General features: G+C 37.4%; 1 protein-coding gene across 4 annotated transcripts in view; it reads right to left on the reverse strand.

The window, feature by feature from the left end:
• The window catches only part of CORIN (corin, serine peptidase), a 123,570-nt gene that overhangs the window by 66,529 nt on the left and 41,907 nt on the right, over nt 1-15,134 (reverse strand). For all 4 annotated transcript variants that reach the window (XR_003526482.1, XM_027636206.1, XM_027636205.1 and 1 more), the window contains exon 4: nt 12,410-12,620. Coding sequence is in view for 3 of the 4 variants with exons in the window: in XM_027636206.1 (XP_027492007.1) it covers nt 12,410-12,620 (211 nt within the window). In the remaining variant the exon portion in view is untranslated. The remainder of the gene's footprint in view (nt 1-12,409; nt 12,621-15,134) is intronic.

Raw genomic sequence — 15,134 nt, forward strand, 5'->3', positions numbered from 1 at the left:
CTCTAAAAATTACAGGTCCAATTAACTACTCCTTAATAGTTGCCATATCTTGTGACAATAGAAAAGAGTCAGCTACAGAGTTATATTTGCAAAAGTCTTAGAAGAGATATGATATCCAAGAGTACCACACTTAACAAAGAGCTCACACTGAAGTCTGAAGACTGTTCAGACAGAGGAAGGAAATATAAATTCCTGATTTCATTGAAAGTGGAACTGGGAACAAATCCAAATATACTGTTAGATTAAAAAGGCTCTTATCCATTAAAAAAATGAATAAAAGAGGCAGCAGCTGCTGTTGAATTTCACATCTTCTACATCAGCTGCTGTTGTATTTATCATCTCTTTCAGGCCTAGCAATGCTTCTTGGACAATGTGGCCAAAATCAGCTGATATCCTTAAGAATGGGGAGGTACAGCCTCTACAATGCAGGTTAGAATTTTTAGTCAGTGTAATTATTTATTTTGTAGAAAAAACCCAGATAAATGATTTTTACCAAAGAAAGGAGTCATGATTGAGTCAGCAGTGCCCTGGCAGTCAGGAGGGGCAGCCAGGAGGGCCAGTCATGTCCGGGAGGCAACAGGCCAAGCATTGTCAGCCGGTCAAGGGAGGTGATTGTCCCACTCTGCTCTGCACTGGGGTGGCCTCACCTTGAATATTGTGTGCAGGTTTGGGCACCACAATATAAGAAAGCTATTAAGCTCTTAGAGAACATCCAAAGGAGGGCAACGAAGATGGTGAAGGGCCTTGAGGGGAAGCTGTATGAGGAGTGGCTGAGGGCACTTCATCTGTTCAGCCTGGAGGAGACTGAGGGGAGACCTCATTGCAGTCACAACTTCCTTGCGAGGGGAAGAGGAGGAGCAGGCACTGATCTCTTCTCTGTGGTGACCAGTGACAGGACCCAAGGGAATGGCCTGAAGTTGTGTCAGGGGAGGTTTAAGTTGGATATTAGGAAAAGGCTCTTTCCCCAGAGGGTGGCTGGGTACTGGAACAGGCTCTCCAGGGAAGTGGTCACAGCATGAAGCCTGACAGAGTTCAAGAAGCATTTGGACAATGTTCTCAGGCACATGGTGTGATGCTTGGGGATGGTCCTGTGCAGGGCCAGGAGTTGGACTCGATGATCCTCATGGGTTCCTTCCAACTCAGGATATTCTATGATTCAATGAATCAGCAAAAAACTTAAATTCAGAAATCCATTCTGACTCTTCAGTCAGAAACATATGTCACAACTGAGCTTCTAACACTGTAACAATCAGAAACACCTAAAGTATACTCTGTAGAACAGAAGCACTTTATTCTATCATACTTAGACAGAATGCTACATCTATTTTACCATATAGCATTAACATTATTGCCACAAAAAAGCTATCGAAATCATTTAATGTGTTTTTTATGATGACCATAATTAATTGGGATGATCTGTCCTGACTAAAGCAGCAAGCCCTTCCAGATTTCTCTCAGTGATCCCATCACTTGATTCAAACATGACAGTGAAAATGGGAGAGATATAGTAAATGAATTCACTAGAGCTATAATTCAGCCAGGAATCAGTTTAAATAAATATTATTAAGAATTTTGCTACAATTATGAGCTATTTTTACAATCTCGTAGCATCTGCCAGAACTTCTCCTAAACCAGGTCAAATTTCTGAAAGTTCTTTATTTAATTCTAATATTTAAACGGTGTTTGTATGACATTGTTATGAAAATGATGTGAGCATACACTGTTTGCTTTACTCTATAGGAATTTCTTCTGGAAAAAAAAAAAAAGGCAGCTCTTAATATGCCTAAAAATCCAGGTTACAAGATCTTTTCATGTTAGTAAACAAAATTCACATTTGGAAAAGACAAGCTGTCACAGTGAAACTGAAGTCCTCTGAATCACACATGGGTATTTCAGCTACAGCATTGCTACAGAAATTTCGGATTAACAGTAAATCACACACAGTACAGCTGCTCTAACTCTTTGTATCATATGGGTAATAAAGACACCCAAAACAATATTGTGCCTAAAGGTCTGCCTCCCATTTCCACAGATCACTGTGATAAGTACCCATAAATAATTTCATGTAGCTTTCCAAAACCCATGCTTCCCTGTGCACTTCAGAGCATTGCCAAAAGGAAGACTTCTAGAATTAGCCCAAGTTAAAACTTTCTGAGCTGCATCTTGTCAGGAATCCTAAAGACAGACACACCTCTCACTCACTGACACTTTAGGCTCCTCTCTGTCGAGTAGAAAATCATTATAATCCATTATCCTGCTACTTCAAGTTCACATTACAGTTGTTTCACAAACACTTCAAGCTGGCAGGAGTAGATGGCATTAATTGAAAGAAGCTGTCCTACCCCTCATAAGCCTGGCTGCAGAACCTCTCCCCACCTCTCTTCCTTACTTCTTTGTGCCAGCACGGTACTTCATGCTATTACACAATGGATCAGATCAGTCACTCCTACTTTAATTCAGATTGGTTTCCAAATCCAATCTGTCATGGAGCTGAACAAATGCTTCTGCCAGGACATGGAAAAGGCACAGTGGAGATGGGGAATAACAAGCAGGGGAATAGGGTAACACCGTTTGTTCAGCACCACTACCAAATTATACCAACTTAAAATCTACTGGCCTGGAGTATCTTCTCCAGAGACGTTGTGGAACCTCCATCCTTAAGAATCATCTAAACTCAACTGGAAATGGCCCTGAGGAGTCTCATCGAATTTAATGCTGGTCCCGATCTGAGCAAGAATAGTTCCAGAGGTTCTTCCCCACCACACCTGTGATTCTAATTTGCCTGTCCTGCTCAGCCTGTGAGCCTGGTGCCTACCACCACAGTCTCCAACAGGGCAACAATAACTTCTTACAGGAAAGACTAACTTGTGAGAGGTAATTATGTCTCACTAACTGAATCCTCATTAGGTTTTGACTGCAGATGGTTTAAAAGCTATTTGTTAATAAGCTGGGCACTAGAAGAGGCCAAATGTGAGCTGAACAGCATATGAATTCTTGGAGAATCCTTTAACTACTATTCAATTCAAAACCATTTTTTTTATTAACTTCTGCACAAGACGGTATACTCATATCTAGTAGATGACTTCTACCAAATTTAAATAAGATGTTACTTCATCTATACGTTTCTGGTTTGAGTCCAGGTGCACAAGCCTAATAGGAAACTATCAGTGTTGATAGTCCCAAAATGTTGCACGATTCTACTGAAAGCTCCTGTCTTAAAATTATTGCAATTTATTAAAAGAAATCAATCTCATTTTTTGAAAACGATGAGTTTTTCTAGCAGATATATTAAATTAGCAAACAAACATGAACAAAAAGCCATGTTAATTTTAAGATTTGTTGTAAATGCTTATTTCAGTTACATAAATGATCAGCAGTTAGTCATAAGAAATAATATATTGCATGTGATGAAGAATAACCTATGACTCTAGTTACCATACCAACTTAGAAACTAGAAACCACAGCTTATAAGAGATAATACACACAAGAAATCATTAAAACAACAGGGCTGGAGGCAATCAATCAGTAAAATATGCTTTCATGAAATAATCAGTCCTTTTGATTTTCTTTTCTGCCTCCTTCCCTCTGAGAAGCATTGTGAAATATGTTTTCAAACAGACATTCCCGTGCCCAGACTGTTCCCAAAAATGTTTCTCTGTCTGATAACCTTTTAGCTCTGGTCTGTCCATAATTCCCCCAACATGCGCACTTCGAAATTAGATCAGTGAAGAGACTGAAACACTGCATGAAATTTGATGCTGCCTGCTATGGCAAATGCTGCCTTCACATGCGTTGGATACATACATCATTCCATACATCATTCCAGCCAATGTAGAATGCCATTACCTATAATTCTATTTTAGTTTTCTAACTTTTAATTTTTTTAATTAATCTCTTAAGCAATCCTTTCCTTCTTTACATTGAGTAATATACAAATTAGACATACTTGTAATTTTAAACAGCCTCTACTTGTGGGCAGGGAAGGGACAGTTCTCAGAAGGGGGAAAATAAAATCTTTCCAGCATCCTATTTCTCTGTCCTGCTTTCTCTATATTGTGCCCCTGGTTTACCCTTACCCTACACTGCACCTGCCATCTACTGGCACATTACTGTAAGAGAGTTGGCACCAGAGAGTTAATTTCAGACCCTTTTAAGTAAGGGCCTGTACCTTGATCCATTGCCACACCTAGCCATTGGGAGGGTCAGGGACATGAAGATTCTTTAGGCCCACCCACACCAGGTGAGCCATGATAGTGATAGAAAAGCTTTCAGAGACACCGTAATTTTTCAGACATGTAAACTAAAAATTGGGGATAAACTTCTGCAGGCATATCCATAGGTACATAAACTTTATAAACAGAAGTTCCCATAAAGTAAATACATTTTCTTTCTAATTCCCTTACCTTCCCCTTCTAAAAGCCATGATGAAGGGTAAGCTTACTAGAGCAACTTCCCTGCCAAATTTCAAGTGCTTTTTTCTTTACCCCCTCCCACCCCAAATTATATACATCTGGAGAAAGGGCCCTCCTAGAAAATATGTTAATCAACTTTAAATATAGTCATTCTGGCCCATGCCACATCATTACTTATATTCTCCCTAGCACTCCTTGCAAAAGCCAACTTTGTATTTATCGCCTTTATACTGTCTGAGCTTGGGACTAAGTAGTAGTGGCTCTTAAGGTGAGGAGTATGACATGTTGACTTCAAGATCTGAGTTCTGAGGAACAATGCAAAGTGTAATCTTCTCGTTAGCACATTGTTTTCTGCCCCAGGGGAACAGTTACACAAGAATAGCAAGACAACTTATGAAGTATAAAACTCTTAGTGAGTAATATGGGCTGTCTTGAGAAGAAAGATGTATCTTCAGAAATGCTACTTTACGACTGCTGTTTCTTCAGGTTTCTTCATTTGTTTCTTGGCAAAATGGTCCACTCCAATATTTCAGAAAAATGTGAGCATTCCTTTCTTTGAAGTCAGATGTGAGTCAGCTGTTTCTTAACTAAAGATCTCAGTTGTCTCTCATGAAGATCATGTTCTAGACATAGGATAGCAGAAATAAAATTCTGTTTCCTGAAAAATTATCTTTCCTCAGTGCAGGAGTTGGGATTTGAGGATTTATTTTCTTCTAGGTCCCTTCTCTGTGCAAATATTCTGTCACTTTTTGAACCTGCATATTGTAGATTTTCTTTAATCAATGTATCTATTTATTACTTACTAAATTTTCCAACTTAAGTCTCCCTGATTTTACTCACTGACTCCTTATCTTTAGAAATTCAGGTCTGTTCAGCACATTCCCTGAAACATTGTTTAAATCATGAATTTGCATGTGACATCTGTTACTGTACATAAACACTCTCAAAAGTATACAGGAACTGCCTAGTGCTATTGTACAAACATCTTAAGCAGACAGTTTTGCTACTTTGAATCCCTACGCAGTATATTACACTGCCAACCATTTCACTTTCTTGATGTAAATCAGTTCTGTTTCACCTTGAATTAGTATACCATCAATTTAATGGTAGATTGGAGCTGAAACTGAGTATTTACATTGTGTAGGAAAGACTTTTCAAAATGTTTCTCGGGGTATGCTGACTATCTGCCCTTAGCAACTCTATCCTCAACGTTTTACTTAGCAAAAAAATAGACCATGAATTTATTATTATAACTATTGATAAAATCACAGCTATTTGAGGGTTATTGACTGGTACAAAGGAAAAAATGAAAGAAAAAAGTATTCATTTGTTCTGCTGTTCTGGGCTTTTTTAAGTAACACAGACCCTGTGTATTCATAATTTTTTCTGCTAAAGAGTAATATTCATATCAATTATCTTAGGAGAATGCTTAAAATCAACAATGAAAGACACAAAAATTAATAACTGGCAGATAGAGAGAAAGACAGGATGATAAAGTTGTGAAGGCTTGCCCACACAAATATATTCTCTAATTTTTGGTTTCCCTTTTGGCAAGATTTGACTATACATCTTTTTCATTACCTAGATTTCCATAGTTGTTTGTTTCAAATCACAATTGTGCTTACACTAACCGTAACTCAAATTTAAAAACTGAAGAGAGGATTATGATTCAGGTATCCAGAGACAGATTTTACAAATATGTTTCCTTGTACGTAATGAGTCTGATGGATTCCGAAGGGCTCAAAGCCAAGACATGGCAACATTTAAAACAAAAGGCATGTGATTTCAAACATTCTATGTGTAAAGCACTTCATCCACTGAACATCACCTTTGCTTTATTCATGATTAAAAAGTTGAAGTTTCTAATCTTCTGTATCTAGATAACCATTGCCAAAACTCCATCTATGATAGCCTCTGTCAGTCATGTTAACTTGCTTGGGCTAAAGAGGTACCATCACAAAGAAAGTATATTAAGAGGATGAAGCAACTCCCACAGGGTGTGAAAAGGCAGACTGCAAACTCAGGAAACTACTGGAAGACAGTTCATAAGCATTTGAAAGTAGACTTTGCAAAATAGATATTGACTTAAATATATGCTGATAGCTTCCTGTTCAAAGTCCTAAAATAAAAACTCTCATTAGCTATGTAAACAGGATCTATGGGATCAGTCAACTTTTTGCAGTTCACAAAAGCAGAAAAAGGTAAACAGCCACATCACTGATCTCATTCATGAGTCGGACTAATCATGACAGACAGATATCTCTTACTCCATGAACTTCAATTCTTTTCCATTTTCTAAGAGGAAATGAACAAAATTGTCTTCCTCTCCTACCTTGTATTTCACCCTAAATTTGTTTCAAGCTGTCTCTGGTTTTTAATAAAAGACACCACACATATTTCTGGATTTGTTTTTTGGACCTAGTATTTCATTAGTTTATGGCCACAATGAAAATGAGACTTTTTATTTTTTTCCTTTTTATAAATTACAGAAAAAAATCAAGACAATGAACCAGAAAAAAAACCCACAGAATTGAATTTGCCACTATAAATCGTAGCAGAGCAGCTCTTCAAAAAACATTTGACTGAATACACAGTCACATATTCACAGCTTCTTAGAACCGATTTAGTATTAACCTAATTTTCACTAGTTAATTTTCCCCACCCCAAACATACCATGTAGCCTTATTCTGATCTCTTCCGCTTTCTACAAATCGTTACCTGGTTGCTGTTTTTTGTAGCATAGATACTACAGTGTGGGGTGAAGTCACAGCCCCACAACTTAAGTTTGAGGGGTTTGGAATGTTACAAAGTGTTGGGCCGTTTTCCACGGGAGCAGTGGAGCTAATTAGATAGTTCCCATGGACACAGCCTTGAGTTTCGTGGCTGAAGAGCAGGTGCGGCATTCCTCGGTGTTTTTGTGGGAATATGTTTGTGTTGTGTGTGTGGGAAAGTAGAAGTGGGAGAACTGAATAAAAAGCTGCCTGCTGCGCTGAGCAGGCCGACATCTCTCTGGCTTTTCATCCTAGTGTGTGTCTCTTCATCCTAGTGTGTGTCTCTTCATCCTAGTGTGTGTCGCGTGTCTTTCTTCCCCCACAGGACCAAGGCCTCTGACAGATACCCCACCACACTACAGCATAACAAAATATTTTCTACATATACACATTAACATGACAAACTCCTTTGTAAGAAGGAGTCTGAAAATCAGAGAAAGCCTTTTCCCTTCATTATATCGTTTTCCCCTATGGAATTAACCGAAGGGGTGGGGGGGGGAGAAAAGAAAAAAAGTCAAATTATAGCAGAGTTTTTTCCTTACATTCATGAGATATTAGATCACAAGTAAAGTGAATAAATGATAATGACAGAAACTAACTTTCAGACTTTAATCCAGAGGAAAAATAATGCTGTACCTGAAGACATAGGCTGTAAGTGCTACAGGTTCAGTTCTCTGCTCTACTGCAAATTTCTTGCTAAGTCTCAACTTCTCTAGCTATTAATGTGACAATGTTAGTTTCCGTTCCTATCCTTTAGTGGTTTTCCTCATCTGGGCTATAAACTTTCAGAGGCAGGAGGTTGCCCCTCAGTGCATGTTTGTACAGCATCCAACATAAAAAGCCATAATCTCAGATGGACTCTTTGAGCCCAAACTGAAGACAAGCCACTTCACAACTCTATTTCAAAGATATTTGACATGAAAAAGACCATAGTGTGTAAAAAGATACATAAATGCAAGGTGTTTTAGAATTTTACCTTGGGAGCATATTACACCTTCTAATTTGTGTTGCCCTAGTAGCATTTTCTAGGTAGAGCTTAGATCCTGTTTGATCTCCAAATATTTGAGACTTTGGGGATCTGTCAATAATAGGCATTTCCTCACCTTTCTGAAATACACTTCTACACAGAGGATTAACGGAAGTACTCAAGGTATTATTTCTGTTTTAGGAGGCAGCATGACAGCAAAGAGGTATTATGAGAATCCATAACTTTCAAATTCATTCCCTGCATAAAAAGTCAAAATAAACCATGTACATAGGCCTTCAGGATCTTACATATCTTGACTATTTTACCAAGCCTTTTGATGAAACATGATTATTTACAGAGGGCAAGAAATATTAGAAAGCGTCATTCAGTAAGTCTATTTGTATTATGCAGTTATAGGCTGACCCGCTATGAACTTCTCTATTGATTCTGAATCTTTAAATTTTACACCAATTTTGGCTTTAGAAAACATCTGTTTTTCTTTTGAAAATAAGAAAAAATTTCATACTAACATTTTTCAGATTTTTTGTCTTCTTGAATTGTAGAATCCAATGTGAGTGAATTACTATAAATAAACATTTATTACATTGCAGTAATTGGCCTTTGGCCCACACTCAGTGTCTTCCAGCAGTAAGGGAGAATTCACTAGATTACACCACTACTCTGAGCACAGATCTTTCTTATAACAAGTAAAGTACCAGAGTTGCATTTGATGGTAAGAGGTTGCAAGCTAGTATTACCCAAAAGGACAAACTTACTGCTGGGAATGTTTTAGAAGTCATTAGTTCAGCACTCCAACTAGTTTAAAGTGTTCTTGCGCCACTGGTGTTACTTTTCAGGACTAAGTCATGTTCTCTTAGCAGTGCTGCTGGACTGTGTCAACACAGGTATTTTAAAGCTGATTTTGAAGTCATATCGGAAAGATTTCATCCATTCACCCAAGAAGGTGGAAGCTGCATGGTGCTCTTACTTAGTATACAAATTATGGACAAGTAATAGGCAAGCAAAAAGCCTTACTACACTTCAACTTTCCATGTTCCATTTTCACACAGGTTTTAGTTGTACTTTCAAACTTTATGTTTACTGGAAAGTAGTATAAAAATACTGTTACATATTTTCGTAAAAGAGCAGAGCTAGTTGATTGTAGATCCAGTTGCTGAAATTAAATTAAAAATTAATATATTTTACTGCCACACATGATTTTTACTGCAGTAAGATACAGAACTTTTTCGAAGAGCAACAGTATATTGGCATTATTAAGAAATCCCAGTTCCTAAATACACTGTGTTACACAAACAGTGAATAAGTCCTCTGCCTACAAACTTAGTCTCCTTCAAGTGTTAATGAATACAATGTTTATAAACACATGAAAGATAAATGAGAAACAGACATACGTTTAAACATCAGCGAAAAGCTATATGTAATGACAGCTCACTGGATGTGAAAGATTAGGGCTTGTAACTTTCCTTCTTGATGCTTCTTGTAATGCATTATTGCTTCCATGGCTGCAAGCTGCCAGCACAGACTCTCTCAGCAATACCAAAGAATAGACGTCTAAGCATCACAAGTTTCATTTCTTCTGTACTGTGTAAGCAGCTTTTGTCAAATTATGCTTTACATACATTAGAAAGAATTGCTCCATAAAACAAAAAGTTATCAATAGATGAAAAATTATGATCATATATGCACTGACATTACAATGAAACAGCTGTAACTGTCTGGAGGAATTGGTGACAATGACAATAACAACTGTGCACCATACTAGTGTATGTTTTATGATGCTGTATAATAAAAAGCAACCATAATCCCAAAAAAGCTCTACAGCATATCAATACATCCCCATTTATTATTATCAGATGCTTTCCACAGTGACTCTTCTGCTTCTCCTGCAGTGTGTTTCCACTTACCAGATTCCCCTATTCAACAAACCTAAAACAGGGTTGTATCTTTCAGTTTTTGTATCTGCACTCAAAACACACAAAGTAACTTGTCCCTATTATGCCAAGAACTTTAAGAGTTATGGGGAGGAGTGAGAGAAGGGGAAGGGGCTGGGCTGAGAATGGAAGGTATTAAAAAACTATTTTATGCAGATACGATGCTTCTTAAAATCATTATTCTTGGTTCTGAAATACATCTGTTAGCCTGCAATAATTGGATGCTACAAGAACGATAGTCATCACAAAAATCACTTGGTTGCCTACAGAATAAAAGATATCCTTCTTTAAAGAGGAAACCAGAAGTTAAACTAGGACAACTCGGGTTTGGCAGACTAGATTTAACTGTCAATCCACTCTTATGGCTCTTCCTATGGTTGCCACTTCAACTGCATAGACTGCATTTTCAAGTGACACCCATGGAACGCTCTAGAGACATATGGTTACTAAAAGTGAAGTCAGATTCTAACACAATCCTGCATCATTGACAGTCTCATATTGGACACTCTTCCCCATTAAGTCTGCAGGGGCTAGAACAGTTTCCACAAAAAGGATTTTAAAATAAAAATAGAGGAAGCATTGTGATGTCCAGGACATAAAATAGGGCAAGGAAATCCAGATCCAGTTTTGACATTAAAAATTAATAGGAGAAGGTTGCAGTTGGGAAAAAAAAAACAACAAACACACAAAAGAAAAACCCTGACTCTAGAATCTCAATATATTTTGATTGCTGCCAAAAACCAGAGCAAAAGCTTGCATGTTTCAAACATTAGTTTAACTTCTGTGCTCTTTAAATTAGCAAGGCATAATATAAACCATGCAAGAAACATATCTTCAGGAAAGAAATGGAAAAGGTACAAGACTTATCCTTTCACCACCCTACTTATTTGATTGATTTATGAGCTTTGCACTTTAGACACGTACCACTCACTCCCAAAAGGTTTGTGAAAGTCAAGTTCCAAACAAGGCAGAATAAGTGAAGCAACAGAGAAATAGCCTGTTCTGTTGTTGAACGCTTAAATGCATCAATTTTTTACCTGAGATAATTTTTCTTAATTTGTTCAATGATTTCTAGGGACAACAGGTAGTTTAAGGCTGTATGTTATCAGATTCCTTAACTGGAAAAATTGTAATAATGAAAAGGAGTGGAGGGGCTATAATTAATAATGCACTCAATTAAACAGGATTAATTGAAAATAGCTTTTGGTAGGCTAATAAAGATATGTACACAGGTGAATTTGGATTAAACCATTCTGCCAGTCCAATGGTCAGTCTTGTTCCACTGTTACCTATGCTGCTTTTATTCCACCCTAATGCTATTCATATAATCATCTGTACACCTTTATCCTGGGTTAATTTTCTGTCAGTTTAGTGAGCTTAATTGCCAGTCCAGGAATCACTCTGATGCAATGGAAATGGCAAGCATATATTGCCTGGAATGAGACTGTACCTTTCAATGGCAACTGTATTTTAGACCAGTTCTCACAGAACCTTTTTCACAAGCATCCTGTTCCTTCTAAAGCACAGCTTTAGACTTTCTGGTTCTTGTTATGTTATTTGAATCACTTATTCAATTGTCATACGCTCTTCCACTGAATTTGCCAGTGGAGAACCTGGAAATCAGGAAAAATGAAAATAAGAAGGAAGAAATCTACCCTCTCTCTTTCCCTCTCCAGAAATATCAAAGATTGTGTACATATATTAAAAAAAATAGTTCATTTTCCCCTTTTGGTGCCATGTTTTGATTTTAGCAGTGTTAAACTCACCGATCCTTTTTTTTTCAAATCAAACTCAATTAAAAAAGTGCATGCATATGATACTAATGCTGTAAATTTATGTAAATGTGGAAAAAATACATGCTCCTTAAGCTTCCAGAATAGTTTATGTCCCTCTGAACACATCCTGCTAATCTAATACCATAAAATATATTTAAAACATTAATCTCTTTGAAGGAAAACACCAAAAAAATTCAAAACTTAACACTTTATGCCAATACTAGACATTTCCAAGGCATTAATGTTGTTAAAAAGCATTCCATTTCAGCACAGTCAGATTGCAGAAATTAGGTACAAGAAATCTGGAGAGCCTTCTCTAGGAAAATAATCCTGACTGCCCTAATATCACAGTGGTAAATTTTTTTCCAGAGGAACTCAATTGCAGTTGGCTTATCATGGCAGAAATGTTGCCAATAGCTTTGACAGACAGGAATTGTGCAATGAGAAGGTCATAGGCTCCCTTGTCTGATTAGACAGAGAGTATTTTACCACAATTAGCTCTAGTCACTGACAGATTTTCATTCCCAAATACCTGTCATCACCGTCACTGATGCATTCAGGAAGAGCAAGACTACAGCCAAACAGCATAATGTGTTGATAGCAGCTGAGTCGACTGAGATAATTGAAGAACTTCAGGAACTTTTCCATTTCAATACTTTTGACAATGGAAAGAATTGAAGTTACAGTAGTGTAGTTATATGGTAGCATCTGGCACTGGCTGTTGGTGATATTTATGCAGGCACCTGTGAAATCAGAACAATATATTTAGAACAAAAGTATCACCATTTAATAGTTGGTTTAAAGCATATATTGAATTGACTAGTCAGTACATACAATATAGAAGTAGTGTCTGTATCTCACAATAAGAGATAATACTAACAGTAATCATAATACTGTCAAAAAAAAGGAAAAAAAAAAAAAAAGAAAAAACGAAACCAGAGAAGCTTGGTAGCTTAGTTTGGAAGACCAAATAAGCACTTAGATATTTTCATAATCCTCTAACTCTGTACAAAACTGGACTACAAATAACATAAAACCAATTTCTTTCTGACACAGGTTGGAGGAACACACCGTAAGAATAGCCTGGATACAGTCAAATTCAGATGAAGCTAAGAATGAAAGTCATGCAGAAAAACGTAAGGCTAATTGGGTTCTGAACTGCCCTGGTTTTGGTGTTTCTATGCAGTTTCTCTTTTTCCTACCATTCTACTTCACAGCTGTCTTTCCTGACAAATCACAGATTTGGTTACATATTTTTCCCAAGGTGATGGTTTTACCTTCACGGTCTTTCTTCTCTACCCTATCAACATAAAACTATCTGATTTTACAGGTTGAACACCTACCTTGTCCTAAACCGTTTTCCCACTTTGGATGTGTGAGGGCAACCTTTCTCTGCTATTGCCCTGTCATGTGCAGCAGGCTCTCTCAGCTATGCATGATCAGTAGGTAACTTAGTAAGTGGAATCCTTAGAAGCAAGTTTCACAAGCCATACACCAAACTCAGAATTTTCATCACAAACAAACCATTAAATTACAGTATTTATGACAGCTTCCTACTTTGATGAAGGCCTTTCTAGGCCATCTAGTCAGGCTTCAGCAACATTTTATTCACACTCAGAGCATTCCCACATTCTGCAGGAAGTAGGGTCCCCAGCCCATTGACAACACTAGACTTTGCAACTAAGCATGCTGTAAACAAATCAAACTCATGCTAAATGACCATCCCAACCCTAGCCTTCTGAGGAGGGAAAACTTTTGAGGAGATTCAAGCCTTAGCACTTCTCATTATCTGAGCAAATTGGACATAGGTAGCACCAAATTAGGTAGAGTCTTTCCATCATGAGACATTTTGGGACTGGTTTCTTCCAAGAACTGTGTGGGTCGTTTACACCTGACCCCTCCACTTGATAAAAGCTATGGATGTAAAGCACAGATGATGCAGATCTAAGGGTTAAGCCAGTGTCCCTTACTCATCTTTCAGTTTAGGCACAGTCTTCACTATTTAAATGGCAAATTCTGGTATCTGTGGACTAATAAAACCTCACATCAGAGAAGGAAACCAAAGCGTAATGAAGAAAAGAATTCATTGTTTTTTTCAAATTGCAGTGTCTTTGAAAGGTTGGACAAAAAAAGTGGGTTTCAAATTTTATCTAGACTTGGTTAAAAATAATCCCTATTTTTTCTGTGCCTGACAAGTATATCCCTTTATCTTCTCCCTCTCCGGAAATTTCAAGAAAAAACTAGAGAACTGAATCTTGCTCCATTGAAATAACAGCAAGTCTATCCTCTCATTATAATCAAGCTGAAACTATATCCATAAGTCCCCATATTAAGATTTCCCTGACTCCCAGTACTGCCAACAAAAAATCTCTGTGCCAGCATACACCCATTTTCTGCTACAATCTCTTCTCACTCCCACAATATAGCAACTAATGGATCTGTTCATCAGGGAATCACATTTTTTCATATAATTCAGGGACAGATTCTCCATTCAGAAATCAAAGTTAATGCTTGGAGACTAGTAAAGAAGTGGTAAGCCTCCAAACTGGGAGAACTTTCAAAAGTGCAGAGTGTAGTTTTCAAAAGTGACTGTATGAGTTAGCAGCACATGTCGATGACTTTCAGTGCAATTCCTACTCTGAAGTTGTAAAGTTATTCTTGAAAAATACTTCCAAGATGACCACCAAATCTGTTAGGTTTTAACACCAAAATCTGGTGATACTAAAATAGCTTTCCGGGGAAAGGTGAAAAAGATGGATGGAAGGGAAGGGAAGGAAATTCACTTCAGAGTCAGAGTTCTCTTTTAAAAGATGCCATCTCTTTAATGACTACTCACCTTGTGACTTTTGTACAGTATCTTGACCTGATATAAAAATGTAAAATCTCCCTCCCTTTTTTGCATTAAATTTTGTACCTGAACAAACTCATTGCCATTTATTTGTACTGCAAATGCTTTTTTAATGTTTATTGCTTGGAAAAGCTTAATAAGAAAACACAGAAATTCTGATTTAAAGATTAAAAATATTGAAGCTTTTACAGCAGGAATTCTTTAAACTACTAGTTTCCCCACAGTTATTTCTTGCCTTAATTCTTTTGCTGATGCTGGGACTTCATTTTAAGTAGCTATTGTGATAAGATGATAACATATCCATGCAAAATTCCAGGTCTCCCCTACTCACAGAAATCAAATTATCCTAAACTGGGGAGAGTTGGGGAGAGGTGGGGGGACGGGAGGCACACAGAGCTTAAACAAGTGA

The sequence above is a fragment of the Corapipo altera genome, unplaced genomic scaffold, assembly GCF_003945725.1.
Source record: "Corapipo altera isolate COAL_440 unplaced genomic scaffold, ASM394572v1 22b, whole genome shotgun sequence".
In the NCBI taxonomy this organism is placed as follows: domain Eukaryota; kingdom Metazoa; phylum Chordata; class Aves; order Passeriformes; family Pipridae; genus Corapipo; species Corapipo altera.